The sequence below is a fragment of the Rhizomucor pusillus genome (genome assembly GCF_041956525.1).
Source record: "Rhizomucor pusillus strain CBS 183.67 unplaced genomic scaffold VTP01scaffold_21, whole genome shotgun sequence".
Taxonomy (NCBI): domain Eukaryota; kingdom Fungi; phylum Mucoromycota; class Mucoromycetes; order Mucorales; family Lichtheimiaceae; genus Rhizomucor; species Rhizomucor pusillus.
In genome coordinates, this window is record NW_027192163.1 from 158,148 (window position 1) to 185,641 (window position 27,494).

At 44.4% G+C, this 27,494-nt stretch overlaps 15 protein-coding genes across 15 annotated transcripts; 5 read left to right on the forward strand and 10 right to left on the reverse strand.

Moving 5' to 3' along the window:
• Nucleotides 1-361: 361 nt before the first annotated feature.
• VTP01DRAFT_5264 (uncharacterized protein) lies at nt 362-882 on the reverse strand (the record flags this gene model as incomplete). Its single annotated transcript, XM_069384037.1, has 4 exons — nt 362-405; nt 475-609; nt 664-713; nt 779-882. 4 exons carry the CDS (start codon nt 880-882, stop codon nt 362-364), a joined length of 333 nt encoding a protein of 110 aa, XP_069235497.1.
• Nucleotides 883-1,643: 761 nt separating this feature from the next.
• On the forward strand, nt 1,644-2,542 carry VTP01DRAFT_5265 (uncharacterized protein; the record flags this gene model as incomplete). Its single annotated transcript, XM_069384038.1, has 2 exons — nt 1,644-2,115; nt 2,190-2,542. 2 exons carry the CDS (start codon nt 1,644-1,646, stop codon nt 2,540-2,542), a joined length of 825 nt encoding a protein of 274 aa, XP_069235498.1.
• Nucleotides 2,543-2,698: 156 nt separating this feature from the next.
• On the reverse strand, nt 2,699-4,318 carry VTP01DRAFT_5266 (uncharacterized protein; the record flags this gene model as incomplete). The annotated part of the gene is made up of 8 exons (XM_069384039.1): nt 2,699-2,826; nt 2,890-3,274; nt 3,333-3,368; nt 3,428-3,529; nt 3,597-3,851; nt 3,912-4,062; nt 4,123-4,250; nt 4,313-4,318. The coding sequence occupies 8 exons, from the start codon at nt 4,316-4,318 to the stop codon at nt 2,699-2,701; spliced, it is 1,191 nt and encodes a 396-aa protein (XP_069235499.1).
• A 251-nt stretch (nt 4,319-4,569) lies between these two features.
• Nucleotides 4,570-6,539, forward strand: VTP01DRAFT_5267 (uncharacterized protein; the record flags this gene model as incomplete). Its single annotated transcript, XM_069384040.1, has 9 exons — nt 4,570-4,673; nt 4,722-4,857; nt 4,916-5,407; nt 5,471-5,540; nt 5,601-5,704; nt 5,769-5,890; nt 5,946-6,082; nt 6,146-6,384; nt 6,453-6,539. 9 exons carry the CDS (start codon nt 4,570-4,572, stop codon nt 6,537-6,539), a joined length of 1,491 nt encoding a protein of 496 aa, XP_069235500.1.
• Nucleotides 6,540-6,885: 346 nt separating this feature from the next.
• Nucleotides 6,886-9,027, reverse strand: VTP01DRAFT_5268 (uncharacterized protein; the record flags this gene model as incomplete). The annotated part of the gene is made up of 4 exons (XM_069384041.1): nt 6,886-8,333; nt 8,413-8,504; nt 8,583-8,815; nt 8,884-9,027. The coding sequence occupies 4 exons, from the start codon at nt 9,025-9,027 to the stop codon at nt 6,886-6,888; spliced, it is 1,917 nt and encodes a 638-aa protein (XP_069235501.1).
• A 206-nt stretch (nt 9,028-9,233) lies between these two features.
• VTP01DRAFT_5269 (uncharacterized protein) lies at nt 9,234-11,441 on the reverse strand (the record flags this gene model as incomplete). The annotated part of the gene is made up of 6 exons (XM_069384042.1): nt 9,234-9,969; nt 10,030-10,265; nt 10,338-10,699; nt 10,772-10,902; nt 10,960-11,156; nt 11,214-11,441. 6 exons carry the CDS (start codon nt 11,439-11,441, stop codon nt 9,234-9,236), a joined length of 1,890 nt encoding a protein of 629 aa, XP_069235502.1.
• A 256-nt stretch (nt 11,442-11,697) lies between these two features.
• VTP01DRAFT_5270 (uncharacterized protein) lies at nt 11,698-15,696 on the reverse strand (the record flags this gene model as incomplete). Its single annotated transcript, XM_069384044.1, has 10 exons — nt 11,698-11,749; nt 11,809-12,179; nt 12,245-12,337; nt 12,404-12,911; nt 12,971-13,136; nt 13,194-14,628; nt 14,683-14,799; nt 14,872-15,306; nt 15,366-15,474; nt 15,560-15,696. The coding sequence occupies 10 exons, from the start codon at nt 15,694-15,696 to the stop codon at nt 11,698-11,700; spliced, it is 3,423 nt and encodes a 1,140-aa protein (XP_069235503.1).
• A 1,296-nt stretch (nt 15,697-16,992) lies between these two features.
• Nucleotides 16,993-18,715, reverse strand: VTP01DRAFT_5271 (uncharacterized protein; the record flags this gene model as incomplete). Its single annotated transcript, XM_069384045.1, has 8 exons — nt 16,993-17,163; nt 17,231-17,461; nt 17,519-17,617; nt 17,680-17,727; nt 17,780-17,936; nt 17,997-18,138; nt 18,192-18,331; nt 18,393-18,715. The coding sequence occupies 8 exons, from the start codon at nt 18,713-18,715 to the stop codon at nt 16,993-16,995; spliced, it is 1,311 nt and encodes a 436-aa protein (XP_069235504.1).
• A 206-nt stretch (nt 18,716-18,921) lies between these two features.
• VTP01DRAFT_5272 (uncharacterized protein) lies at nt 18,922-20,417 on the reverse strand (the record flags this gene model as incomplete). The annotated part of the gene is made up of 3 exons (XM_069384046.1): nt 18,922-19,565; nt 19,622-19,831; nt 19,889-20,417. 3 exons carry the CDS (start codon nt 20,415-20,417, stop codon nt 18,922-18,924), a joined length of 1,383 nt encoding a protein of 460 aa, XP_069235505.1.
• A 179-nt stretch (nt 20,418-20,596) lies between these two features.
• On the reverse strand, nt 20,597-21,534 carry VTP01DRAFT_5273 (uncharacterized protein; the record flags this gene model as incomplete). Its single annotated transcript, XM_069384047.1, has 2 exons — nt 20,597-20,859; nt 20,922-21,534. 2 exons carry the CDS (start codon nt 21,532-21,534, stop codon nt 20,597-20,599), a joined length of 876 nt encoding a protein of 291 aa, XP_069235506.1.
• Nucleotides 21,535-21,673: 139 nt separating this feature from the next.
• Nucleotides 21,674-22,171, forward strand: VTP01DRAFT_5274 (uncharacterized protein; the record flags this gene model as incomplete). The annotated part of the gene is made up of 1 exon (XM_069384048.1): nt 21,674-22,171. One exon carries the CDS (start codon nt 21,674-21,676, stop codon nt 22,169-22,171), a length of 498 nt encoding a protein of 165 aa, XP_069235507.1.
• Nucleotides 22,172-22,550: 379 nt separating this feature from the next.
• VTP01DRAFT_5275 (uncharacterized protein) lies at nt 22,551-22,760 on the forward strand (the record flags this gene model as incomplete). Its single annotated transcript, XM_069384049.1, has 1 exon — nt 22,551-22,760. The coding sequence occupies one exon, from the start codon at nt 22,551-22,553 to the stop codon at nt 22,758-22,760; it is 210 nt and encodes a 69-aa protein (XP_069235508.1).
• Nucleotides 22,761-22,767: 7 nt separating this feature from the next.
• On the reverse strand, nt 22,768-23,456 carry VTP01DRAFT_5276 (uncharacterized protein; the record flags this gene model as incomplete). Its single annotated transcript, XM_069384050.1, has 5 exons — nt 22,768-22,871; nt 22,930-23,072; nt 23,132-23,208; nt 23,270-23,335; nt 23,391-23,456. 5 exons carry the CDS (start codon nt 23,454-23,456, stop codon nt 22,768-22,770), a joined length of 456 nt encoding a protein of 151 aa, XP_069235509.1.
• A 1,688-nt stretch (nt 23,457-25,144) lies between these two features.
• Nucleotides 25,145-26,139, forward strand: VTP01DRAFT_5277 (uncharacterized protein; the record flags this gene model as incomplete). Its single annotated transcript, XM_069384051.1, has 4 exons — nt 25,145-25,397; nt 25,455-25,483; nt 25,590-25,722; nt 25,946-26,139. The coding sequence occupies 4 exons, from the start codon at nt 25,145-25,147 to the stop codon at nt 26,137-26,139; spliced, it is 609 nt and encodes a 202-aa protein (XP_069235510.1).
• Nucleotides 26,140-26,681: 542 nt separating this feature from the next.
• Nucleotides 26,682-27,050, reverse strand: VTP01DRAFT_5278 (uncharacterized protein; the record flags this gene model as incomplete). Its single annotated transcript, XM_069384052.1, has 2 exons — nt 26,682-26,899; nt 26,960-27,050. The coding sequence occupies 2 exons, from the start codon at nt 27,048-27,050 to the stop codon at nt 26,682-26,684; spliced, it is 309 nt and encodes a 102-aa protein (XP_069235511.1).
• Between the last annotated feature and the right edge of the window lie 444 nt (nt 27,051-27,494).

Genomic DNA, 27,494 nt, shown 5'->3' on the forward strand with positions numbered 1-27,494 from the left:
TAGCGCACACACACATCCTCTCATCCAACTCTATATATATTTTCCAACCATCATCATCGTTTTCTCTTTATTATATATATATGCAGCCTTGTTGCTCTATGTACACATTTTGTTTCATCAGCACCCCTTCCCGCACGTCGACATTATACCCTTTACGCTTAATTTTGAACATCATTAAAGTTTGTCCAGCAACTGCATGCATAAGCAAAGAATCTTCCAACTGTACGGCGAGATTTCTTTTTAATGGTACTAAAAAACGAATGTAAACTTTACAAACTGTGTCCAGCGGCAACTCACACCGCCAGACTCGCACACACCCTGAATGATATGGTGGTGTGTGAAGCCGCTTGGACAGCCAATGTTATCTCTTTTTGAACCCAAACTTTTTCCGTTCGTAAAATAGATCTTAACGTTTTGCAGAAGGCCCATTAGCATTAAGATTTCCCATTCAATTGGACTCAAAGCCTGACATACCTGTTTTTGATGAGCCAAGGTTGATAATCTTTGGACATCCCTCGCGGTCCTTCTCCAGTCTTGTACAACCAACACAGTAGTACGCATCAGAAACACCAGGACCACCGCAGATTACGCAACGACCTTGGAACGAACCTACACAGATCGTCAGTGAAATCATAATTCCACAGACATTTACACTTTACGCACCAAAGTTGCACTCGTCACAGATCCGTACCAGCGTGGCAGGTCGGACATAACTAGAGAGTAGATAATCCTATCAGTGTCAAGCTAACATGGAAACATCGAGAAATGTCTAGGTTACCTGTCGCAGATCACACATTTACCATCGTCTTTCTCACACAGACGGCCGATTGCTATGCCTGGTTGCTTCCGGCAGAAGATCAAGTCTGGGTGATGCTTCGCCATAAAGAAACAAGCAGAACGAAACTCCAGGCAGCTTTTCAAGAAAATGTAGAGTCCGATTACAGACCAATCATTTTGTCTCGTTGGGCTGACAGGAAGAAACAGAAAGAAGCAACAGCTTACAAATATCATCCTATCATCATCATCGTTGCTCATGCAACGGGGCATGGGTTTTGGGCATTACAGAGTTGAACCTTAGGATAAAATACACGCTATTATTTATTAGTATTTGCCTTTCCAATAACTTGAAAATTCCTAAAACAATATCCATGTCAACAGAGGTTAAGAAAGGTTAAGAAATATGTATATGTTTGCAAAGCTACAGTTTCTGCAGCAATGCGGCGCAAAAATAAGTGTCGCTCAAATAATGGATATTCAACATAAATCATTGTCCTGTTCATTTCTACAAGATATTGATGACCGGCTGATAACAAAAAAGGACCTTGACTGTCGGCCATGGCCGTCGCGAGCACTAATAACTACTACTTGTCATAGCAATAACTTCATATTAATCATTTTCACATGGAAGATAGCATTAACGAGCTGTACACTTCCAAAGCTGCATGGGTTGAGAAGGCCCTTGTAGCGGTGTAAGCAGCCAAAGAAGCAAGCTGCTGAAAGGGATGGCGAAGAACAACCAAATGATAGCAAAGATGCTTCTACTTCCCGTACTGTCTCTACTGCTAAAGCATTCCGAGGAAAAAGGCCAAATATACATGTGAATTGATAAAATCTCATTGGCTGCGCGACTTGACCATTTGAAAATGCTGGCTAAAGAATCTCCTTCTCCGCTGAAGAAACAACCTGGAATGGACGCTGCTGCATCGCCTTCGCCTACACATGCAATAGATTCAGCTGCATCGTCACCGCTGAGCAGTCTTGACGAGTCTGGACTGGTGGATATCATTGGCGACCAGCCTTCCGAAGAGATCGTGACCGAAGAGGAAGAGCAGCCAGAGCATTCGCAGCAAGAGCCACCACAACAGTTTCAACAAGAACAGCAGCAGCAGCAACAACTACAACTACAACAACAACAACAACAACAACAACAACAACAACAACAACAACAAACACCTGTTAAAACAGAGTCGTTTTCGTCCTCTGCGGCAACGTTTGAAGAAATACAAAAGCAGCTGAAAGCTACCCTCGACCACGTAGAGCAACGAAATATGGTCAGTGGATTCCAGACATTAAGCAAGGCAACGAGTGTCGTGGTAGATAACTGCGAGCAATTGGGTAAAATAATCATCCATCGTTGTGTGAGATGACAGGGAGAAGAAAAAGAAGAGGAACAACTGATTTCATGTTAGGACTCGCATCCGACGATCATCCGTACAACGCTGTCGATAGAGAGCAGTTTTGGGCGGGTCTCAACAACTGCTGGTTGTATGCATTAGCGCAACGGCAAGAACCTAGCTGCGAGGCCGAGCGATTAACTGACCAGCATCTGTATGGACTTCGCGAGCTAGTTGTTCAATGGGCTGATAAGCTGGAACGTTTCGGTCTCGTCGACTACGAAATGGGTTGGTGGGAGGCCGATATCCTAGCTGCCATCGATGCTATCCTCGCCATGAACTTTGCTGCCGCACAAGCGGCTGCCCAAGCCGCGGTAGCGCAGGCTGCGGCCGCATTGTTTGGAGATGATGTCTTGAAGCAACACTAGCAGTAGCCAAAAGATAGTTTCTTTTTTTCTCTTTTTACATTGTACATACTTTTCCGTGAATACCAGCTTTAGTTTCCATTTTGTATTTACTTTTACAGCCAGATCTTCTATTATTTTTTACAGCTCTAAAATAGGCGTTTCGTTTGGTTGCGTTGATTACTCCACCATCGCTTCATGCTCCTTGTTCTCGCTATTTCCTTCTTCCTGCTCCTCTTCTTCCTCCATATCGATGTCGGGTAACGGGAATGTCAGAATGGCCGCCACACCACTTAGCATATTCAATTCTACCAGTCACGTTACAGCTTTAGATATCACACCATTGAGAGTCCTGCCACGCAGACACTTACGTTCTCCAGATACGTGCATACTTGAAAACACACGTACTTCTCCGCCCATTTGGCGTACAGATTCGACAAGGGCAACGTACTTTTTACGGGTCGCCATATCTGCGGATCTGAAGAGTTCGTCCGTAACGAGCAGGGTGCCGATAGCTCCGTGTTCGTTTGCCATTGCAACGTGTTTGTATCCATAAAATGCTCGATCTGGATCGTTGTTTAACATGTTGTAGAATTGATCGAGTGCTTGGACCTCGCGCGCGGCTTTGGTGTCTGCTAATTTAGCCTGGATTGCAGGATCTTGCATGACTTCATTCAAGGAATGTTTGTGTCCGCTTGAACTATGGATGAGAACAAACTTTGGTCTGTTTTCCATCAACACCTTGTTATCGGTTTTCTAAAAGAAAGATTATGTATATATTCTCACAGATAACTCGGTAATGCTATCAACATACCACCGCCTGATCAAAAATATATTGGTATAATTGCTCCTAAAACGGGATGCATTTATACGCATAATTTTCCAACAAGCATGATAATCATAACGTACCCTGACAAATCCGGGGCTAGCAATGATGATAGCTTTCAAAATGTCAAAATGAAATAAGCGAAGTATAGCTTGGTAAACTTGGTCGTAGAATTTCTCCAAACCCTGTGAATGCAACATAAATGTGTTAGCAGGAAATATGAATAGAGAATGGATGCGTTTCACAGCCAACCTTTTCGTGGTTTGTAACGGAACCTTTCCGTTTTCTTGGAATTGGTGTTTCTATCCGTTGCTTTACGATGGTCATATGCTGGGTCAAAAAACAGATATTGGCCAGTCCCTCTTGGCAGACAATGGCTGCTACATCTGCCTGCTTGGATATATCGCATGCGTCTTCTACTCGTTCAAGCGCGATAATGTCCCATTCAGGTTTATACAATGTAAAGTTTCGATTCAGCTCGAGATCAATCGTGTGATAACTGCCGATCTAACGGCATGATGATGAGTTGCAAAACTTTAATAATAATCTCTCAGTTCATGTAAGAACCTTGACGTGTGGATTCTCTGCTGCGACTTTGCCGTTGATGCGTAGTAAGCCCACTTGTGGATCAAAATCTACGCTTTCCACTGTGATAGTCAAAACGAGTCGCATTCTTTGGCTGGTTGTCGATCCAGTTGCACTTTCTGACTGCAGACGTCTGTTATACATAGTATGTAAGAAGTGTGCTTCTTTTCATCGTTATTGTTGTAAAGTTTACCGAACCGTCGTCGCTTTGATCATGTCTTCTTTGGATATTAAATTGTAGACATGCCACATGTCCTCCAATTCTTCGGGGTACAGTGTGACATGTCCAGACGAGTCCTTTTCGATTGTCTTGTTTATTAACTAGATCAAGTCGGTTTCAATGAATACTTTGTTTGAAGATCGACATGTAGGTGTGGACTCACTCTCATTGTTGTTTACAGAAATAGGAATAGGCTGCAGAGAGGAAGTAGAGTAAGAGTATAGTCGTGTGTACGTTCTATAATATTTCGCTGCTGTTGCTGCTGCTGCGACTGCTGCGACGACGACGTTTACGTTGCTGGAGGGAAAAAAAAGGTGAGCAGAGCGTGCAGGCATATCAATCAGCGGAGTACCTGTGTTTCCCAATGCCTTTGCCTCTTCTGCGAGTCGCGCAGAAGCCTTGCACCACCACCACTACCGTATGAAATATTTCGAACCGACTGAGGTGTCGTCGTCCTGGCGACCTATTCTTCGATCGAATGAATCACTCATTGTTCAGCAAGGCAGCGTCGGGCTGTACGAGCGGTAGGTTTGAATGGCTGTGGACATTGGGTTTAAACTGAAACATCGCAGTAAAGACAAACTAGCCGATTACCAAGACGGTACCTGCTATCTGACCTCGCACCGTATTATTTATGTCGACAATGCAAAACCGCGAGAGCGTGCTGCCCAAATCGAATTGAGTCTTGTCAAGGACATTGAGAGTTATGTAAATATTTGATATCAAGGATTTATTGGCACTTTACTCTGACGAGCAATTGTTCAAGGGCGGTTTTTTGCGAGCCTCGCCAAAACTCATTATCTACTTGGCAGAACCTCCTGCTCGACAGAAAACTCGATCCTCGGCAAATTCACCTGTCACTTCAACCTGGGTGTGTGCTATTTGTTCATTTTCTAATCAGGGCAGTCACGACGTATGCAGCTTATGCGGCGTTAAGCGGACGAATCAAAACAGCAGCGATAATAATGTAGAACCAACACTGACTTCGTCAAGCAACGATAACGTAGCAGAAAATGAAGATGGATTAGCTTGCAGAGTATGCACGTTCCTAAACCATCCAAGCATGATACAATGCGAAATGTGCGGAGCGGATTTGCCTCGATCTCTATCACCATCTATATCCACTCAATCAACTGTATCGCTTGGGAACCTTCGACTTGAGGACGACGCCCACGTCCGCATTGCATTTCGAGCAGGTGGACAATCAAGCTTTTTAGCCAAACTCAAAAATGCGCTGGAAGCAAAAGCATGGGATAAAGTGAGTTGACCAGATAGATGATTTAGCTGCATATATTCTAATCAACGAACCTGTTGTTTCCAGGTTATCGATACATCTACAGTGAGCACAAATAAGAGTATATCTTCACCGCTTTTGCGGGGAGTGGGTATCAGTATGTTACATCGAATGCATTGCGGCAGTGGATGTAGCGTTTGCTCAATGCCCAAATTAGGCGCTATACAGGATCGCATCGAGAAGAATACAATAGAGGCAAACGAAACTATATCAGACGCATTCCAGGACTTGGATCGACTTATGGCAAAGGCGACGGAAATGGTAGCGTGATGAAAATACAATTGACAGGGATCTTGGATCTGATTATTGATGCTGGGAAACATAGGTTAAGCTTGCAGAGTCTATATCTGTAAAGATGAACAAAGAAGAAAACAACAACAGCGATGGAGACATGACAAAACTGCGAACATATTTGATGAATTTGGGTATATCAGACCCGGTAACAAGGTAACGACTTCTCTGGCGCGCTCAATCGCCCGCATAACTTATATTTTGTGTAAAGAGGATCTGCAGGTTCAATATACCACCAAGAGCTTGCCAGAGAGCTTGCAGAATTCCTCGATAGATTTTTAGACAAGCAAGACGGTATGAAATCTCTAACGGATCTCTATTGCATTTTCAACCGGGCGCGAGGAGTAGGTAAGTATAGTCATTTCAGATCGACTGCACAAACCGTTTGTAGATATTCATGATCTCTTGCAGCGTTGATATCACCCGAGGATCTATATAAAGCCAGCCAGCAGTTTGAAGCGCTGCAGCTGCCTTTCAGATTACGCCGTTTTCCCAGTGGACTCTTGGTCGTACAGTCTTTGGATATGGACGACGACCGCGCAGCGCAGCGTATCCTTCAGCATGTGCAAGAACAGGGAGGAACCATCACTGCACTGCAGTTGGCCGAAATTGAAAACCTGGCGTTAGCTTTAGCGCAGGAGCAGCTTATAGTAAGAACAAATGCAGTGGTTGGAAAACGTATGCGTTATCTCTCACAAACTGCAATTTTTCCACATAGATTGCAGAACAAAAAGGACTCGTGTGTCGAGACGAAGGACCAGCAGGATTGACGTTTTACGAAAACCGATTTTTATTACTGCAATAAACACAACATACCCCTATCAACTATCGCATTGCAGTAGCCTACGAGAGAGCGGAAATAACCACTGGTTAGCTCTACCGGTTCAAGAAAGAAAGTGGGAAAGGGGAATATATCTCGGCGAGACTTTGACTTTCTGAAATGTGGGGTTTCATTTCAGAAAGCTTCGAACCCGCCTTGTAATAGAATGTATTTGAGAAGATAAAGTTCAACGAGAATGTACCTTTTCGATAAACTGTTGAAGGAAACGCGGAAAGAGAAACAAGGTAAGGGAAGGTTTGGGGAATATCGTGGTATTTATATATTGTTATGCTCGGGGAATGAAAAAAATTTTCTATTGGGGCTGCTAGTACTACTGCTGCTCCTGAGAGTACGACCGCCGTCGTGCTCGAATTGGATGGAGTTCATCCTGTAAACCAAAAGCAATGTGACCCGGTCGGCCGTCAGCGCGCTTTGTTTCTCCAAATTTAATATCAACTTGATTAGCGTATCGGAATAGGGTATTCTGGCCGGCGTGGGACATGCCTTTGAACTTTTCACGGGCGGCAGCGGTCAGACCCGTGACAAGCAAAGCAATTTGTGAATTACCACGAGAGATGCCGTTTGTCTGGTATAAAGCAATAATCCACATTGTGATCCACCAAAGCAGAGGTATCAGGCACACGAGAGAAATCGAGTAGTAAGCACCAGCATCGAGCTCAAACATTGTTCCGTTTGAGTAACATGCCCATCCAGGGAAGGCCAAATACCATGCCGGGTTCGTGATCACAAGGGATAGATCGGATTTGTGCAGCATATCTGCAAAAAAGTTATCGATCGTATTGCGGTCTGCATTTGCCTCGGCCCAGCCATGTGCTATCCGATTCCGGAGCGCATGCTCATTCATGTTTGTCAAGATGGCGATAATCGACAGCTGATAACTGTAGGCGTTCAGCATCGTCATCGAATCCACACTGAGATATTCGCCGTATGATAAGGGTTGCCAGTATGTTCTGTTGCTAAGTAAATCGTAATCGATTTGCACCGGGTCCGAAGACTGAACAATCGGCCTTGTTTCCCTTCGATTAAGGACAGCAAAAACTGTATTGTTACGATACGTGCGTATCGTGCAGCGATCCACTTGTATTTGATCGGATTTCGCTGTCGCATTGTCGGCTCGTCCTTGGTAGCTCAAGCGCACAAAAGTCTGATCACCGACGCGAGCTCTTATATCAGGGATAATGGAATCATTCGCAATACGTGGCACGGATGCCTGGAAAACATCGTAGTATGTGCGTCCATGCATGGTTCCGTCGTAGAATACCATTGGCAATGCTGGATAAGAACTTGGATCTGCATCGTTGTAGTGGTAATAATCCGGCAAGGTCGTCGGGTTTCCTGTTTTGGCATCTACAATGGATGCAGTTTCGAACGAAGCAGGCTCGCATTCCAACTTGGTATGGAGAAATTTAACATTGTCAAAGGTGCAGTTAAGCGCATTGTTCGGGCATCTATAGTTGGCAGTCGAGGAGGTATTGGAGGCTGTAGTGTCAAAGGCGAGAAATAGAAGATTCTCGGACTTTAAGCCGTAGTTAAGTCGCATGTCATAGGTGGATGTTGTTGCAGAGAGGGAGGACATGTCATAAGATGTTACGTTTGTGAACGCCATGTTTGCGTCGCCTAACACGCAATAGGAAATATCATCAGACGTTTTAAGGATTTCTTGAGACATTGGCCCCAGAAGAATAAGGCCAAGCTGAAAGATTAATGTAGGTATAATTATGGTATCCATGCGAATAGTTGCTATCACTCGAAGTATGCCTGCGAAAAAAAAGAAATTAAAACGGGTCAGAAAAAAAAAAGAATGGAATCAGCTATTTTCATGATTCGATTGTTGTACCTCCTACGCCTCGAGTGCAAGCGTCGTAGACATCTAGTAAACTTAAACTACCTCCGTTCTGTAGACGGACCCATTTGTATTCAGACACAGCACTGTAAATCGCGACATGTCAGGACACCATTGCAAAGTGGGAGGAGCATAATGCAACGAGCAAAGAGGTGTGCACTTACTATCCAATACCACCGGCGATACACATCTTTAAGAGTGTGACGACCAAAGAGAGGGTCGCAGTTACTCGCATGCCATTTGGAGCATAATTGATGTCCTTCCCATCTGCATCTATATATATATAGATCATGACTCCCATCAAAACGCCAGACGAAACAAGGGTAAGGATTGGTATCAACAACATTGCCACAAAATCCTTGATAGTGGCTAGTCTTCGCCATATAGATTTTTTAGGCTATATCCAGGTCGTTTCCTTTGTTTTGAAAATGCAAAAGACCAAGTTTTTAATTTTACATTATTTACCTTTTTATCTTTCTCTTTCTGCATTTCCCCGTAACTGGACATTTCTATTTCATCTGTACTGTTGTTGCTTCCGTGCCTTCGGTGACTATAACCGTCACTCATGGCCTCTGGTGATGTGAGCGGGCTATCTTCATTGAACCTCATGCTTGGGACGGGCGGGGCGCTGCAAGGAAAGAAAAAACACAAAAAGAAGAGGAGACTCCTGAACTTCCATTACTGCCGATCACACTTAATAAGGTTTCTGTGGCACAGTCAGATTCCTTACCCTTTCAGGCAAGTCTGCGCCACACACGCAGCAAAGTATCCAAGTCAGAAGCTGCTGTTTATATTATTTCTTTTCAATTTTCATTTTATTTCGACCGAATAGGATCCATTTCTCCTTCAACACCAAACGCAACGTGACCAGGTCTTCGTTTATCTGAAAGCTTCGTCTCGCCAAACTGCACATCGACCTGAGTAGCTCTGCTAAACAGTGCACTTGATCCAGAGTGGGACAAGCCTTTCATCTTCTTTTGCGCAGCATCTGTGAGACCAGTGACCAATAAGGCAATTTGGGAGTTGCGCCGGGATACTCCGTTTGTCAGGTACACGCTCATGATCCAAGTCAGGAACCACCAAAGCAATGGGATCAGAAGCACAAGACAAACTGAGTAGTACGCGGCACGGTTCAGTCGATATATCGATACGCCTGGCTGATAGCACCCTACACTGGAATTCACAAACAATACATACTCCAGGTCTGTAGAAGGTTCTGGGCGCGACAGGACGGCAGCTTGATATCCAAATGATAAGAGGGTGGAAATGAAATCATTTACAGGTGGTGAGGTTGCGAAAGGTCCCTTTTTGGTCACCCACAAAGCAAGTCGCATGAAATCCTCCGGATCGTACGTCACCAAGTTCGCCATGTGTGATAGCTGTAAAGAATAAGCGTTTAGCATGGCGCGAGTCTGGTTGTAACTAGGATCGTCCTTGTTAACGATATCCAAGGCCGAAGCATTTGCAAGAAGGTCATAGTCCAACGGCAGTGGCGTCGTGTTTTGTACCGAGCGCGATCCGGCTCGGATATTAGCAAAAACAAATTCGGTGCTATTTATATAAGAGCGTAAAGTACACTCCTGCACCGTAACGTCTTTGGCATCAACGTACGTAGGAAATGCCCCGTTGTTCTTGTCGCTTAGAACAACAAAGGTTTGGTCGCCTACGTATGGCCGCACGGCTCTGACATTTGGAGAAATATAGCTATCGACTGTCATGTTCCTTATATCATAAATTGTACGAGACTGCATCGACCCCGAGTAGAAAACTCTTGGAGTCTGGACGCTGGTAGAATAACTGTTTGCATTGAATCCATAGTATGCTGCTAAGCTCGTAGCGTTTCGTGTCTGTTCATTGATGATAAGCGTAGTATTGAAAGACCCCCGTTGGCACTCGAACATCGTCGAGAGGACTTATACGTCTCGAAAAGTGCAATTGACGGCGAGATTGTCGCACATGTAGGATGTCGGTAAAAGATTATCTGCAAAGTTAAATTGGTCTCCTCTCGCTATCACAGTGTCGTACCCGAGACGGACTGGATAATCTCGCTTGATACCGGTATGTGTGCGCATGTCGTAGGGATACTTTAGACCTGAAAAGTCAATGTAATATGGATGATTGTAATATATACGAGATTGGAACATGTTAGTACAGAAAGAAACATTCTCTGCCGTTATAATCTGCTGCGATGCTGGTCCCATAGCTATTAGACCCAATTGGAATATAATAGTTGGAATAATGACAAGGTCAAAGCGGATGCCGGTGATCACTCGCAGTAAACCTAGCGACATCGATCATCGGTTGAATATCTGCTTTGCAACAATGCATATTTCCCCTGACTACAGAATCTTACCACCAACACCTCTCGTACATGCGTCGTATACTTCCAGCAAGCTCAATCGGCCACCGCGTTGCAGTCGTACCCACTTGAACTCTGAGACAGCACTGCCAGTGCAGTGAGTACCTGCAATAACACAATGCTGCCTAAACTGAGCGATTACTTACTATCCAATTCCGCTGGCTATGCACATTTTTAGCAACGTTATTAAGAGTGCTATAAGCGTAGGTATCTTCATGCCGCCTCGCGTGTAATTAATTGTTTGTCCATCGGCGTCAGCATACACAAAGATTAAGACACCAATCAAGACCGCAGTGACGGCAACGTTGAGAATAGGCAAAACGACCATCGAGAATGCTTCTCGGAAATCACCAAGGATACTCCAAAATTTCTTCAGAACCTATCTGTATAGTGAGATTCAGCGTGATCTATCTACTTTGCGCTTCTCTGCATACACTTTTTTCTTCTTCATCTTTTTCTTTTTCTTTTCCTCGGTGTTTGTAGCAACCGGTGTCTGCGAACCTTCACCTTGATCTTCTTCTTGCCCCGGTGGCAGTGACGAGGTGGTGGAGGCTGCAGAGGGCGCACCCTGATCCCTTCTATCTCCCGCTTGTTCGTTACTACTACTATGCTGTTGATCTGTCTGAATAGTTTCCCTGATGTTATTCTCTTCGTCGTGAACCATGCTGGAAAAAGAGCAACTTTCTGTACAACTCTAAAGAGGAAAGGAAAGAAAAAGGCAAGGACCAAAAAGATCTTGTACCTTTTTCGCAAAGTTCCCCTCGTGACACGAGGTGAGCTGGTGCTAGTTGTTAGTTAATAACTTGACTCTATCCATATAAAAATAGCAGAAAAAAGAAAAGAAAAGAAAAGAAAAGAAAAGAAAAGAAAAGAAAAGAAAAGAATAGAATAGAAAAGAAAGACATAAGCTTTATTGCTTTTTACAGACCGGACTCTTTGAGACGTCGTGCGATAGTGTCTTCGTCGCGTTCTCTGTGTATGGCGATGTTAGCAAAAGAAGGATTCTAGAAAAAGTCAAGGCATGTACTCACCTAGGCTCCAGTGCTAAACTTAAATTATACAGTGTTTCCTCATCCCTGCTTGACTGCAGATGGGTCTTGATAAATTCTTGTATGTCAGGGACAGCTTGTAACAGATAAGGAGTGGACTGGTACTGCTGTAATTCGCGGATCACTTCGGCCGTTTTCATCCGCTTTGCAAAGTTGATCAAGTGATTAGACTTCTTCAAAAAGTTGCTATTACCGTCTTCGATGAATGTAAGGTCTTGTAAGTAGATACCGAGGAAAGGGATACAAGGAGGATTAACTTTATGTATGATATCGCGGTACTCTGTAAAGTTTTTATTTGCTCCCATGAGTCGACGGATCCCTGCCAGGATTTGCATTGGACGAGCACCCATAAGCTACGTGAATATGTCACATTAACCTAACAATTTATGTCATCTTTATATGTCGGTAGCTTTCATACCTCCCATGTCCGTTTAAGGCGACCGATGGAGCTGTTATCAAATGCCGAAAGGATCGCCATGCAAGTATTGTAGTTGTTCAGTTGCCGACATTTCTTTCATATGGCGGTCAGCACATCCAGGAAGGCAGGATCATCCATGGTCCATATCTATATCTTTACCTCAGCAACATATATCCAGTGTTTCACGACTGCAGCTCGTTTCTTGACCTCGTCCTTGCTTAAAATGGAATCCGTGACCCAGGCAGTCACTTGATTAGAGTATTCTATTGAAGCTTTCACGTTGGCTGCAATATGCTCCGAGTCGCCTTTTCCCCAATTCTTATCGAGGCATTCAACTGGCTTGATGCGGCTGTATAGTTTCGAATCCATAATCGTCAACTGCCTAGCAAGCTCCAAAGGATCGATATCCAGGAATCGGATCCGTTTCAGGCTTTTAGGTAACACAGGTGCCGGCATATCGGACGTGCGCACATTAAGTGTCATCTTTTTGATCTGGCTTTCCTCCGAATCCATTCGTTTCCGTATGATTTTTATGAGTTGGTCAGCTCCAAACTGCATCGACTCCCGCACAGTTGTGTCGGCAAACGACAGCAGATCTGGCAAAATCGCACGATCCTCTTCGTCGTTGTAATACGTTTCGAGCCACTGCTTGATTACCTTGAAGACGCTTGAAGCTGTCCATTAGCTGTGTCCATATACGTTATGATTTCTGAGTTCTTTACATACCGCAAGCGTACAAGTTTCAATTTCTTTTCGTGCCATATCTCGAGCTCCTCAGAAGTCAATTCTGGAGGAGGGACAAGGGAATATCTCTTGAAGAGCGCATCAAACATCTCCCGAGTCGTACAGAAAGAGCGGTATGTAAGTAGAAAAGTAGTAATAAATTTGGAATCTGCTCACAGCGTTAATGCATAAAAATCCCGACATCAATTAACTACAACGTCCTTACCTAGTTGATCGTGTTGCGTCAAACGTTGGACCAGGGCTGCAAGAGTTCCTCCTTTGACATTCCCTTCCATGTTGAAGACAATTTCATTTGGGTTGTAGTCAGAACCAAGGAAGTCTGTCCTCTCGTTCACTGAAGGACTCGAGCCTGGAGTGCTTGAGGTAAGCATGTCAGGTTGAGGGGTAGCAGGCGCACCGCTGATTGTGTCACGCCTTCGTGCCAATGTATCTTCTCCAAAGAATTTAGCAAGTTTGTCGTTTGACTGGTATCTACCGACATTTTCAACTTTCTGCACCCCTTGGTCGAGAGGCATACACGGATCGACTGGATTGCTATCCTTCACACGTTCGTCTACCATCTCCAATGTATGGCTCGCACGATCTGGCAATATATGACGCATTGCATCGTGAGAAGGCCGACGGCCTGCGCCGCCTTCTGGTATCTGTGCTGGAACTCCTTGAGTCGCTAAATGTCGGCTCAACAAGCAAATCTCTTGTGCATTGGATTCCACCGTCTTTGTGCACGTCTCGATAGTATCGAACGACGTAATGATTGTTTTTGGAACCACGTGGGGGCTAGAGATCTTTTGAGATTCGATAAAGAGCGCACCCATTGCATTACAGATTTCCTGCTTGGCCGCCGATAATCTGATTGCATGAGATGATTTCAGCGTGCTAAAGTCATCCACTGAAGTCAAAAATTGGCTTGTCGTATTACTTAGGTTCCGGAACTGTGCAACAAGCAAAGGGATATTTGACTTGACTTTGGACAAGATTGTAGATTCATCTGCTGCTGAAAGGACATCGCGGACGCTATCCATGAACGATGATATTGCACCGTGAACGTTGTCAGCTAATACAAGCAGCGTAGTGATTGCATCCGGTTTGGCGCCGATGGCTGCGGTGTTGCGCCATCGAGGTGGGGAATTGCCAGATTGCAATAGCTTTGGCGCACTGTCCAGAATTTCGATCCGCATATCCTGAGCTGCAGATAAGAAATTCCTAACCGCTGCAAGCACTTCGTCCGCATCTAGCTGTAGCTTATTAATCGCTTCTGGCGGTGGCCAGGCTCCTGAGGCCACTTTGGCAGATAGCACAAGCTTTGCAAGGGCGGCCAGTAAAGCTCTGTGATGTGTCCTGAGCTGCTTACTGGCCTTTAAGTTTGGCGAATTTTCCTTGTCGACGGCGTTGGAAACGTAGAGTAGCAACCGTATCTGTTGGACGATAAGCAAGGCTTCTTTGCGGAATGAATCAATTTGGCCCTGCTGCACCGAACCTTTCAGGTTACGAACAGCGTGTGCAACAAGGGATGACAACTGATTCCAATTTCGAGGAGTTTCATCAAGACCCCTACCGCCCATTGTAGCAAGACTTAACCTTGCATCTTCAGGAAGCGGATGGGCTACTACCGCTGCCGTTGGAACTGGAGATCTCGAGTGCTATTGCTACCCATTAATCTCGCAAGTCATACACTTTAAGGTCTACAAACTTGCCATCATGCCAGTAACAGGATCAACTTGATCCAAGCTCCATACTGTCTCATCAGTAGCAATGTTGCAAAAATATTCGCGCCCTTTTGGCGTAAATTTCCGCACCCAATTTGGTGGAAGCTGTAAAGGAAGGAAGGGTTCGTGTTATGATCTATATTAAAACAATGCCGTAAGGCCAAAATGCTTACTTACCTGCTCGTCGGCAGAGCGAGTCGTCAAGACACTGGGTGTAGATGTGGACCCTGATGTTACAGTGCCCCCGTTAATGTAGCTAACATCGTCCATCGCTCGTGTATTCTCTACTCTGTTGGGTGTTCTTGTCGGTCGGGATGGTCTGTTGTCATCGCATTCATCGTATGCATAATTTTTCTGGCCAAATGAGTTGGCTGTAGGGAGGGGATTGTCATATTGTTCGAATCTTTCGTTTGGAACTGAATATCGCATTTCCTTTGTCACAACATTGTAGTAATACACTTCTGATCCATCTTCCGTTGTCTGCAATATCCAATTTGACCGCTCTGTTTCGTTTTTCGATTGTGAGTCCGAGTCTCCGTAAGAATGAAGGTTGGCCGCACTGTTGCGATAATGGCGGGGAATTGTTTGTGTATCTGTCCAGGTACTATTACGCTACAAAGGGACGCGATTTCTTAAGAAAGCAGTTGAATACGTTCGTACCTGAATCGTACCTTCGGAGGCGGGGTATTGTAATCATTTCGGGAAATACTTGGAACATCTGCATCGTCTTCAATTACTTGCACATAGTTGCTAGGAAACCATCCTCGTTTTCCATTGCACCTTTGATGTAGTACAGTTAGACTAGCTGATGATTTTCAAACAATAATGGAATCAAAAGAAAACATCTATAGCAGTAGCTGCTTACCAGCCGTCCCACCAGCCGGAGTCTAGCTGTGCAAGAACATCGATAACTGCGCCTTGCTCAAAGGATAACGAGGAGGCATCCGTGGAAACATACGGGTAAAGCGCACATACTCGACAAATAACGTCGTTCGTCGTCATTTCGCGGCGCTTCGTGCCACAGTTTGGTGATGAATGCTGAGGAGGAGAATGTGAACAGGCAGGAAGGAATGAGAACTACACGTTGACTTGGAGTGAACGGAGTAAAAAGAGGGGCCTGGGATAGACAATAAGTAGTGAAAGGGAGGTGCACTCGACGACAGTGATCAGGAGAAAAAGCGTGGGGTGAGACGTCCATCCCGACATGGAAGAAGTTGAGGTTGCACAGCGTTCCTCAATGACTTCCCAACTTTGTCGCGCACCAATTTGGACGAAACACCCAAATCCTTTGCAAGAATCACATATAACCTGATACAAAAGCTATCTGCTCCTCATCCTACCCATTCGCTCCAGGGAATCATGTACCGTAATTTAAATGGAAAATGCTCGAACCAAACAGAACGTGGTTGGTCAATGCAGTAAAAACTGTACCCCAAAAGACAATAAAAAAGTCTCGCCTGCGTTACCTTAATTAATCTTCTCTTTGCAGATCAAGAGCTTTTATTTGCAAAATCTACCATGCTTTTCGACTTCTCCGGAGCTATTTAACTTTTCAGTGCGTACAATTTATGTACAAATGTCACGACCCTCTTATGTGTAATGGTGCTGCTACCATTCGACAAGGGGAGGAACGGTGTTGTTGTCTTGGGAATAACTGTATGGTGCACAAATGGCAAGAGGTTCTGTATGTTACAAGAAGGCGAAGTCGCTTTGGGATCTCCAGCGCTGTACGATGCAAGCTCTATTGTACACCGGTTTCATATCCGAAAAAGTTCTGGTTCCCGTCACTTGTATTACAATGGAAAGAAGGTAAAAAAAGGCTGTTCTAGTTGTATGCTCATGCATATCGGACATGGAATACACCAAACGGTATACACGTAGATGCAAAGGGAATCTTATTGATATCATCCTATTAATCGCATGATAGTTATCGTGAGGAAGGCGAGAGTATGTTGATCCTATCAAGCTTTGTCAGAAGGCTAATAATATGCAGCCTGTGTGGGACAAAGGTCCATGCAGAGTGTATTGTCGTCCGGTTTATGAGGAATCAGTATGGACTGCTTATTCATTATGTAATATAGAGATACATAAACTCATACGTCGAATACTATTTAAGATTTAGAGGACGTTGCTTACGACGAAAATTTACAATACAGTTTGAAACAGGAGTCGCATCTTTCATCAAGACTAATACAGAATCCTGTAACATGTACAAAGTTTCCAACCGTAGTGAAATAATTTAATCACTTAAATGATATACTGTACAAGGAACGCCGCCAGCGTCGTGAAGATAATACATTATATTTGGGAGATGAATTTTTCAACACTGCAGTTCTCGAGAACTGCAGCATCCAATATGCCTTGGTTGACAAAGAAGGTCAATAGACTTTCCAACAGCTCCAGCTGCTCATTTACAGATAACGAGCCAATAATGGTAGCTAACACCTTTCCCACTGACTGGTGATATGTCTAGCACAAGTGTATTAGCGGGATCATTTCATGTATGTATACGTTTGGATCAAGCATGGAAAAGTACCTTTATGAAACTTTGATAGTAGATGTAAGCGAAAAGACCCATCAAAAATTGACAATCCATACGATCCGTCATGCCACCGTGACCTGGGATACTCTGGCCAAAATCCTTGATCTTGAATGCCCGTTTTACACCGCTAGCAAAGAAACCGCCAAAAGGAGCAATCAAGGATGCAAAGCAAGCCATTATAGCAGCATGGAAGTGGATAGGTGCGATCCACACTTGCTTAATATTCTATTGCAGATTAGCCGCGTTAGCGTACAAACATTTGTCTAACTTGTAGCAACTTACCAGAAAAGAAAGTACCTCAGGAAGGGCGTATGGTGCTAGGTGAAAGACCGGGTTGCCAGGGCTGCATGATTCTGGGTTCCAGGCCGTGGTTGCCAAATTCTACAAGCGATATAATAATATATCCGGTGTTTACAGTGTGAACATAGGTTGAGCAAACCTACCTTTGCAGGACAAGTCATATACTCGAATTGCATGAGCAAAGTGGACCACTTGAGCCTTAATGAGTATGAACCTCCTGGTCGTAATTTTGTGCGCACTTACAAGGATACTGAACACTAGTGTGCAAAGCCATGCACCCAAGAATCCCTCCACAGTCTTCTTCGGACTAAGCTGTATAAGCTGCGTCCTGCCCCAAAAGAAGCCGCAGACATAGGCAAAGATATCGTTGCAAATTACGAGAGATGCCGGCAAAACGAACCTAAAGATGTAGGATATGAGTGACCCGTCATGAATAATGCGTGAGCGCATATGTACTCACCATATTAGACCTTCCAGAATATTATTGACGATAAAGTGGCTCTGGACAGTAATTAAGATAAGAGCCATATGTGTCCAGCCGAACTGAGCAAACTGCCTCTTATACTGTCCTTTGCGAAGATTTGCAACAAAAAATACAAATCCTGAGAAATGCATCGTGAGTCCACTGCAGATCATCAAGCCGTGTGGGCATTACCGATAACATAAAGGACGAAACTGATAAATCGATGATGGGTAGCAAACGGCAAAAGGAAAGCATCCACAAGGATAATTTGCTGGAAGTAATAAATAATGGATTCACCGTAAAGGAAGTACATGGTCGACACTAAAAAATACCTTGTGTATGCGGTAGGCGTCAGTACTAGGAACTTAAAGCTCACTTTTTCAGTTAGCTCACCAGCTAATTGTCTTGTGCCAGCGCATATTTTTCTCCTTCGCAGGACCCTGCGCGATCTGCACAACTTCTCCATACACGATCGTCTGAATGGCCATGACCATCAAGATTACCCAAACATGCCCAGAAGCTAAAACAGCAAAGAATCCGCCAATCATTAAGAATGTCGTTGTAGTTCGCAACCACCAGTTTTGCCACTTCTTGGCAGTAGGTTCTGCAGCGAGCAGCACAGTCTCCTTTTCCTGATCGTCATTCAAGGCGATTGTGGATTCGGCCTTCTTGGTTGGTTGTCGTGACTGTATGGAACCGCGCCTTTTGTAGCGCATGTTATGTGTGAAAGAAAAGGTGAATATGCTTTCTGCGAGCGCACAGGCTTTTCAACGTGCTTGGAGCAACTTTTTTTTTTCTTGGGGGTCATTTCGCGTTACACGAACAACCATGTGAAGAAGATGATAGCGTGGGGTCGCTCTTTAATGCATTCTACTTTTCCTCTATGTATAATAAAAAGCGTACATGTACATGATGATATGCTTTAGTCGTCCCCCTCCTCCTCGGGGGTATGGGTGACATCGTAGTGTTTACCACGAATGCCCCAGATGCCCCAGTTTGCGAAAATAGTCTCGCGCAAGTCCATCAAATTCACGTCGCGCTTCAGACTACGGAAGTGGTTCACGGTAGGTTTCAGGACCCAGTCGAATTCTCCTTGATAATCTTGCTCGACAGCCTCAATGTCGTTCGCAACGTCCGCTTCGTCGAAGCCTGTCAAGAATATTGCACATTTTGTCTCCAGAGCTTTCTCGATGGACATTTTCCATCCTTCACGTGCAGAAGCATGTCCAATGCCTGGCGAGAACAAGAAGAATACGTCCGTGTATGGGTCGAATTTTTCAATTTGTTCGTGATATTCGTGATACATGCTATTGTCGTAGGTGAACATGAGACGTTCGTTGTAGGACTTTGTATGCGGTTTTCCAGCTGGAGGAAGTGCATCCGGGCCGACAAAGTGAATGTGGAATGGTGTATGTGGGAAAAGATACGCCAATTGCAACCAAATGTACGGCGGTAGTGATGCCTCTGCTCGAGCGCCAACAATATACAGGTTGATCGTTTCTGTCCGCACCAAAGTCACGCCATCCTTTGCTACTTCATTCCTAGGATACAGAATGGTACGAAGAGCTGCAATAAAGATATCGTTGGTCCCAATGGTTTTCCTCAGATTGAAATATGCTTACCAGATATTGAGCGCATTCCTTCAGGAGTGATTTCTTTTCCAAGGACGTAAGGACATGACTGATGTAGCACTGATGCAACAGTAATGGGATAGGTTAAAAGTTTGGAGACATGTCGCATAGATCGATCCGAGTCCATAGATGGGAAACTACGAGTGTAAAAGAATGTATCCCAGCTTGCCATGTTAACCGTTTCATCAAAGCCCTGAGCACCTTTATCATCCCTTTAAATATTAGTACTTTTGGCAGATGGCTGATATTAACACTTACTCGGAAACTCAAATTCTTTCATTGGTCTTCCTGAACGTAAATCGTGATCATCCTCATTTTGCTCTCGTAGTATATGGCAAAGCTCATGGTGATGGGCCTCCTTGCCTAAGTTGTAATGTTCTTCACTGCAATGCGTTGGATATCCACAATCAGGGCATTCATATACAGGAGGTCGTTTGTCTTCCTTGTCTTCGTGCGTGTCACAAACTGGGCAGACACCGTACTTGTTTATAATAGCAGCGCGGTCGCGTAACTCTGGAATGGGCGATTTTGAAAGCTTGTGGAAGAGGTTATCTGGGGCGAGCTTGATCTTGTTGCCATCGTCAGCATTTTTTTCGATGTTCTTCGAATTACCAAGAAGGCCTCGCAAGGAAATGAAACGTTTATGAAGTGCTGCTGGTTCACAGGCAACGCTGGCACCGATCTTTGGTTGAATCCTTGAACGGCAGCCAGCAACAGTGCTTCTACAACTGGAGACCGAGAGACCTATCCTCCGTGACGTTACGCCGAGTCGTCTCCACCCGTTCATGGCACGCGATAAGTTGACAGCACGCAGAACGAAACAAACTCACACCACCCTCAACCGCAAAATGCATTCCGCCGTCACGAACTTGACAGCTCGGAGATTTGCTTAACTCGCGAATATTGAAGATGGATGTAAAAGATGAAAAGTATTTAATGCAGTCTATGTTCTATACATTATTACATTTAATCCTGGCCAAATTCTTCTGCAATTTCCTTTCCACGGCTCTCTGCAGCGTTGAGTGCATCTTCCATAATCTTCCTGATATTTGCTGTCTCCATACTCTTAATAGCTGCTTCTGTGGTTCCATTGGGAGACGTAACCTTTTGTCGCAAGGTTGCCAAGTCATCCTCAGATTCCAAAGCCATTTTGCCTGCACCCAAGCAAGTCTGTAGAGTAAGAGCCTTAGCATCTGCTTCCGAAAGACCAGCCGCAACAGCAGCATCCTCTAGGAGAAGATAGCATAATTCAACTTTTCTGTATCCGATTCACAAAATCTTCGTCACTTACGCATGGCTTCCATAATTAAGAAGAAATAAGCTGGTCCACTTCCACTCACAGCAGTAACAGTATCTATCAGAGCCTCATTGTCCACCCATGCAACTTGCTTGGACACAGCGCGCATGATGTCTTCAGCCGTCTTTTTGTGTGTATCATTAACGCTTGCAGTAGGATACAAGCCGACTGCACCTTCGCCAATTAAAGCTGGAGTGTTTGGCATACAGCGAATAAGAGGTACATTTCCTGCTGCATCGAGCCATCGAAGGATATCTCCAGTGCGAATTCCTGCTGCAATTGATATGACGAGCACTTGTCTTCCAGCCAAATCAAGTCCTTGCACAACTGTACGAAGCACTTGGGGCTTCACTGCCAATATGATTACATTTGCACCTTGGATAGCATCGTTATTATCGGCTGTACTGTAAACTTCGGGATACTTTGATTTCATATAATTGCGACGTGCTTCGAACGGCTCGGAAAACCGTAATCGCGAAGAAGGGTGGCCACTTGCGTAAAGTCCTCCAAGGATCGCTTCTGCCATGTTTCCAGCACCAATGAATGCAATCACGGGTTTGTCTCCTGATTCATTGATCTGAGTATGCTCGTTAGCTGTTGGAACCATTATCGCACTGCAAGATAGGAAAGAACCGATCTGACAGGTTGGAGCAGATCATCAGTTTTTTGAAAGCCAGGCGATTCGTGTTACTGCCGCGCTGCCGGTGGTGCGGACCCCTTGTACTTTGACCTTCAGCCAAACAACAATGTCATTCCTCGCACTACGTTCAAGAAGAATTTTCACAGCTGCTCCTGCAATATTACGACAGTTTTCCTCTTCGCCTTCCCGCTTGTCGAAAAACAGTGGCGATCCTTACCCAGATCTTGGCATCCGCCATGCTCCACAAATGGATATTGACAGTCCCTATCCAAACCTGCCACCTATTCCTCGTCCGAACGAACCTTTGGAAAAGAAAAGAGCTCGACTTGTATATCAGTCCCGGAAGAGGGGCATATTGGAGACCGACTTGTTGCTGTCAACATTTGCGAACAAACACTTAAAGGAATTTGACTTGAAGCAGCTGGAAGAATACGACAAGCTTTTGGATGAACCAGACTGGGATATCTTTTACTGGGCCACAGGTAAAAAGACGGTCCCAGAACGTTGGAAGGGTAGCAAAGTACTAGAAATGATCCGCGAACATTCAAAGAACGAGGAGAAGGTCGTCTTGAGGATGCCAGATTTGGACTTTGAACAAAAATAGACAGGATATTCTCAAGTATTTGTACATAATTTTTTACATTCAAAAGAGAGTATCAATTTTCTTCCAAACTCTTTTTTTTTCTCGCTGCAATGATCTTCTTCTGACTTTTATGCATATGGCTATGCAATCAATGGAAACCTGCAGACATATGCAGACGCTAGATACTGGCAAATATGGACAGGCACTTTGTGAGCATGTCACAGCATGGTTTTCCACCCCACCCCTTCGCTTCTTTTAACCGGTATGAAGCCAATATCATAAGCTCTTTTTTACGACACGATAATAGAAAAGTAAACCAAGACAGATTCTTTATTTGAAAGCAAATATCCACTGTCTTTCCCTTCTGCTTCTGCAGTATTCTAACAGAGAGAGCTCTGTAATGGGCCTATCGCCTTACAATATCCGCATAAAAGGCCATCTTTGTAACCGAGAGGCTATGGACCTGTCCTGGTGTCTCCATTTTGATTGTTCGGTTATATGCTGCAACCTGCCTTTCTCTTTCGCTGTGATAATCGTCATTGACATGGCAAATCCATCCATTACTCAACAAATATCGGTCTGCAGTTATAATTTTCCCGCCAGAGGTTGAGACAACTTCAGTTCTGACTTGGCGGATTTCTAGAATGACTTCTGCGCCCTTGAAGATATCCAGTATAATATCCTGCATAGTACCAAGCCATTATCATTTGAGTGTAGTTACCTGGTAAAATAATATTAACAACAGCTTTCCATCGACCAAATAATTAATTGTTCCTTACCATGTGGTATTGACTGGTTGGGATAGAATGGAGGATGGACGTTACACGCCAGGGGAGGCATTTGAGGAGGCTTTGGGAGCTTAGCCTTCGATAAATTAGTGTTATCTGGAACACGAGGCTCGTCTATCTTCATCTTCTTGCTGCTATTAACGAATGAGTAAGTGCACAGCTTCGTTTAAAACTGGTACCATGGATTGATTACACTGCAGATTTTTCCTTTGATTTCTTCTTTGATTCATGCGTGCTGAAGGGAGGAGCATCCTCCTTGCCATGTTTTCGCTGAAGTCAATCGTTTAATAGCTAGATTCCATATAAACTGTCAGCAACTGTTTTAACTCACACGATATTCTGCCAGAGCAGCATCCCAGTGCGCGATCAATTCTGTGTCGTCCCATGCATCTTCGTCCTATGTTACAATATTAGTGTCTACAGAGTGACTCTCGACAGGCGTAAAAGCTTACTGTACTACCGTCTGCAGTGTAGATTACTTGGCCAACTTGTGGGACCCAATCCGAACCAGTGTCCATCAGTTTGAAACACTGCTGACCCGGCTTCCGGCACTCCTGGATTCCCCTCTCTGAGTGACTGTCGATAGCTGTGTTCATTGGCCGTCAAGGTCACAACACGCGTTTCGGCATAACAATCCTGCCTACATCTATACAGCCGACTACGATTAGGCTCCCGCGTTGGTTTGAAAACCGAGTGACCTTGATATTTGCGATTGTCATGCTAGCTTTACATTTGACTCTGAGGAAGTTATGACCGTTGATTAAGAATGAAACGTGCCAGCATGCAAACTGGAACTCCAAAGGGACATACAGGGCGCAAGCAAACTCTTCAACTTCCATTATTGACAAAGCTATACCAGGAGCAAAAGTGGAAGTGACCCAAGCGCTATGTTTGCAATCGTTCAGGCAAACTAGTTGAAACGCCTACATGCCTTCACTTTCTTCTATCATCGTCATCTGTTATCCCTTTCCCTGTTATATTGAAATAATACTTTTGCAAGCATATTGAAATGAAAGTCAAGGGATTTCTCCATAATTTCTCTTATCTATGTAGATGACTTGGTTAATCCTGCTGTTCTGACAGCCTTACCAAAGCACTTAGGCATTAATTTTAGGAGCTTTAAGACTACTTGCGTCATCATTGGGGAAATTTATTGAAGCCCTTTACGACTCCTATTCCCCGAAACCTGCCCAAGATTACTCGAATCAAACGTCTCCCACACAGTTCTTCCTCGATCACCACATAGTTTACCTTGACAATGCTCCAAACAGTATACAAAGCAAAGAATTTAGGCTGCAGTGTAATTTGGGCGTTTTAATCTCAATCTTATCTGGTATTCTAGCTGGCATGTTTAGCACCGATATCAAGTTGACTTGTTCAAAGCTTTGTCTAAATCATTGCTCTTTGCGTTTGAGGTCACTTGGCGTTGCACTGCGGTCCAGCGCAGGTCGCCGTTAGTATAGCCACACCATTCTTTGCCGCAGTGATGTCCGAAATCGTTTAGGTACAAGAGAAGATGAAGTTAACATGAGATGTCGCAGCCAATGAAATTCAATGGCGCTGTTTCAAAAAATACCTGTCGCATTTCTAGAAATAGATGTCGCCTACGTAAGAAATCCAATTGTCGCATGCTCAGAAAAAGGTTGCCGCTGGGAATTCTTATATTAGCTGCAGTTGTATTCACTATTTACAACCAAACATGAGTGCTCGATTTTTATACGAATATAGACAAGGAAACGTTGTCGATGAGAATGGTAGACCTGAGTCCATGGACTATATCGTTGACCAAGAACAGTTTGCTCTCGAAACGATTAGTTCTCATTCTCAATATTTGCAAAGAAACCTGCAGAGAATTCACCTCGAGCTAACGCAATGCAAGTAGATAAGCCTAGAGATTAAGACTCTCGTATGAGAGAAGTGACCGAAAAGCGTACTTATACTGCTTACTCTGCAGGACAAGGCTAGGTTTTTCAAACTGAAGATTGAGAAGCGTATGAGTGCTTCGGCTGCTGCAAAGCAGTTAAGAATTCATGTGCGCACAGCTCAAAGATAGGTCAAACAGAATGAGGAGTTTCCCGATAGCATCTTTGAGAGTGGGAAAAAGAAAGGTCGTAGACGCATTCTGACTGAGGAACATATAACGGCCGTTATTGAGCATATTGATGCTAAACCCTCAGCTGTAGTTGCCGAAGTAACTGAGCATTTAATGCGGAAGTTCGATGGTCTTAATGTCAGCCCTAGCACTGTCTACATCTTCATGAGAACAGACTGCAATCTTTCACTTAGACAGGCAGAGCTTCAGTCCGTGGAGAGAAACAAACCAGAAAAGATTGAGGAACGACATGATTGGGTTCGCAAGTGGGAACAAACTGACATGGACTTCATGACCAACTGTGTGTTTCTTGATGAGTCTGCTTTTCATATAACTATGAAACGTACGAGGACCTGGTCTAAGAAAGGTATTCCTGCTGTTGTTATAGTGCTGACGACGAGAGCGAAGATCACGAGTATTTTAGGTGCTATCTCTGCTTCAGGTTTAATTAAAGTAAGCTTGAGAATACCAAAACCTATGAAGAAGAGAAAGGCTGGACAGGAGTCTGGATACTTGAGTACTGGTACAGTTATGGGACACTATATTAGCTTTTTGAAAGATACTTTGGATGAAATGGGACAAATATCTACAAATGAAAGGTCACTATCTCGTTATGGATAATGCTCCTATACACAAGTCTGAAGATTTAACGAAGTACAGATATTGGGTCACTGGTCTGAATTTGGGCCAAAGTAAATATTGGTTGGGCCACTCTCATGACTGTGGGCCAATGCATAAAAATTTGAGCCCGATTTGCCTTGTTCTGACGTGCCCGCGGGAGTTTAAACCCCTGCGAGCCCAATAGGCATCCCATCAGCGCCCTGTAAAATTTTTGGAAGTTCCGCTCGCTGGCACTCCAACTCTGTCGGTATCGCAACAGCTCTAACAATTTTAATTCTTGCCTCGTGAACAAAGGAAAGGCAAGTGCAAAAGCAGCTGCACAAAACACGCAATGTTTGGGCGCTACTGATGCATGGAAGGATTACGCTGGACAACCGCTAGGTCCATTTACCTCTCAGGCTCTGCTGCTCATCGTAACTGATCCGTGGGTGTATAGAAGCCTTTATGCCTTCCACCGTCTGCCTTTATGCCAGCTCTCTTGGGTGTGATCTTTCCGCACGCACCGTTTCTACCCTTTCATTGCTCTTGTGTGGCTATTCAGCGATGTAGCGATTGTGTTTTCAAGAGCAGTAACGGACACTTTATCAGGACTTCGGTATCAACAAGACCTTTAAGAAACCTTTGCAGTATCTTCATCTCTGGAGGGGATCCCAAGGAAGTTTGGCGTCGAGCGATCCAGGATCATTATTTAATATAACAATCCACGGATTTTCCAACCATATTCTGCCATTTCTCATCTGTATCTTGTTGTGCATCAATTTACGAAAAACAGTTAAAGATGTATATGAAGTGATTTCACAAACATGGTGTATACAGGTACATAAAGGGTAACGATAGTGGCTATGATAAAAAAAGTGATGCGCGTAATAAGAATGGGAGTGACACCAACGCATGCATTGAAACCTAACAGTCTATGTCGGAAAGGTCGCTTTCTTCCATGGCCGAGGCACAACGTTTTCTGCATGGGGTGAAAAAGACGTTTGGAGAATGCTCTCCTTCATTCGCACTTGATTCGCCATCCCGTTGTAGACTAACCGTCCAAGGAACTCTTCACTTTTTTGCTGTTTATGGCCGAAAGGAGGATGTCCATCAGCTGTTCCTGGTGGTTTTTCCGTATGTACATGTTGTCTAGCGTTGAGAGGAAGTTGCCGATGTCATTGATAGTTTTGGGCAAGTTTAGCGTGCAGATAGACTTGGCAATGTATGCATCCTCGAACCCTTGTACGCAGAAAATGTACCCGACGCTACCTAGTGGATCACGTCAGCCTTATGCTCTACAGCAATAGCAAACTGTTTAGTTTACAGTACCTGTCCAATCCATGCCCAAACAGAAAACTAAGTCGCGCACGTGATCAGGAATTGGGCTGCTGAGCAAGCTGGTCAATATTGCCTTGTTCATTCCCACGTATTTGGATTGCTATTGACAGAAATGCTCGCGTAAACATCAAGTGCCGCGATCTGTCCACCTACCCACCCGCCTTGATTTACTGTGGGGTCACAAGGCTTTCCCGCCCATCGGAGGCATGATATGCTTCAGAGCGCGGAGAAGAAACAATGGCCTGGGTGCAGTTCAACGTGAAAACTAGTAACTTTTCATTAAACAGGCTGGATATGTCTGCTTTTGTGCTACCGAGTGGATCTCCATCGCACAAGAGAAATTCATAATACTTTCACGTACAGATCAGGCCTCCTCACTCCAAGGGACATTTAACGCCCGTGACTCCCTAGCATTCCTAGCCCAGATCCGCTACGACTCCTAACATTGTTTATCCTTCCTTCAGTTCTAATGTCTGTGCCCGTCACAACAGAGAGACCGATTCAAAGCTTAGTTGACAGTTTATAA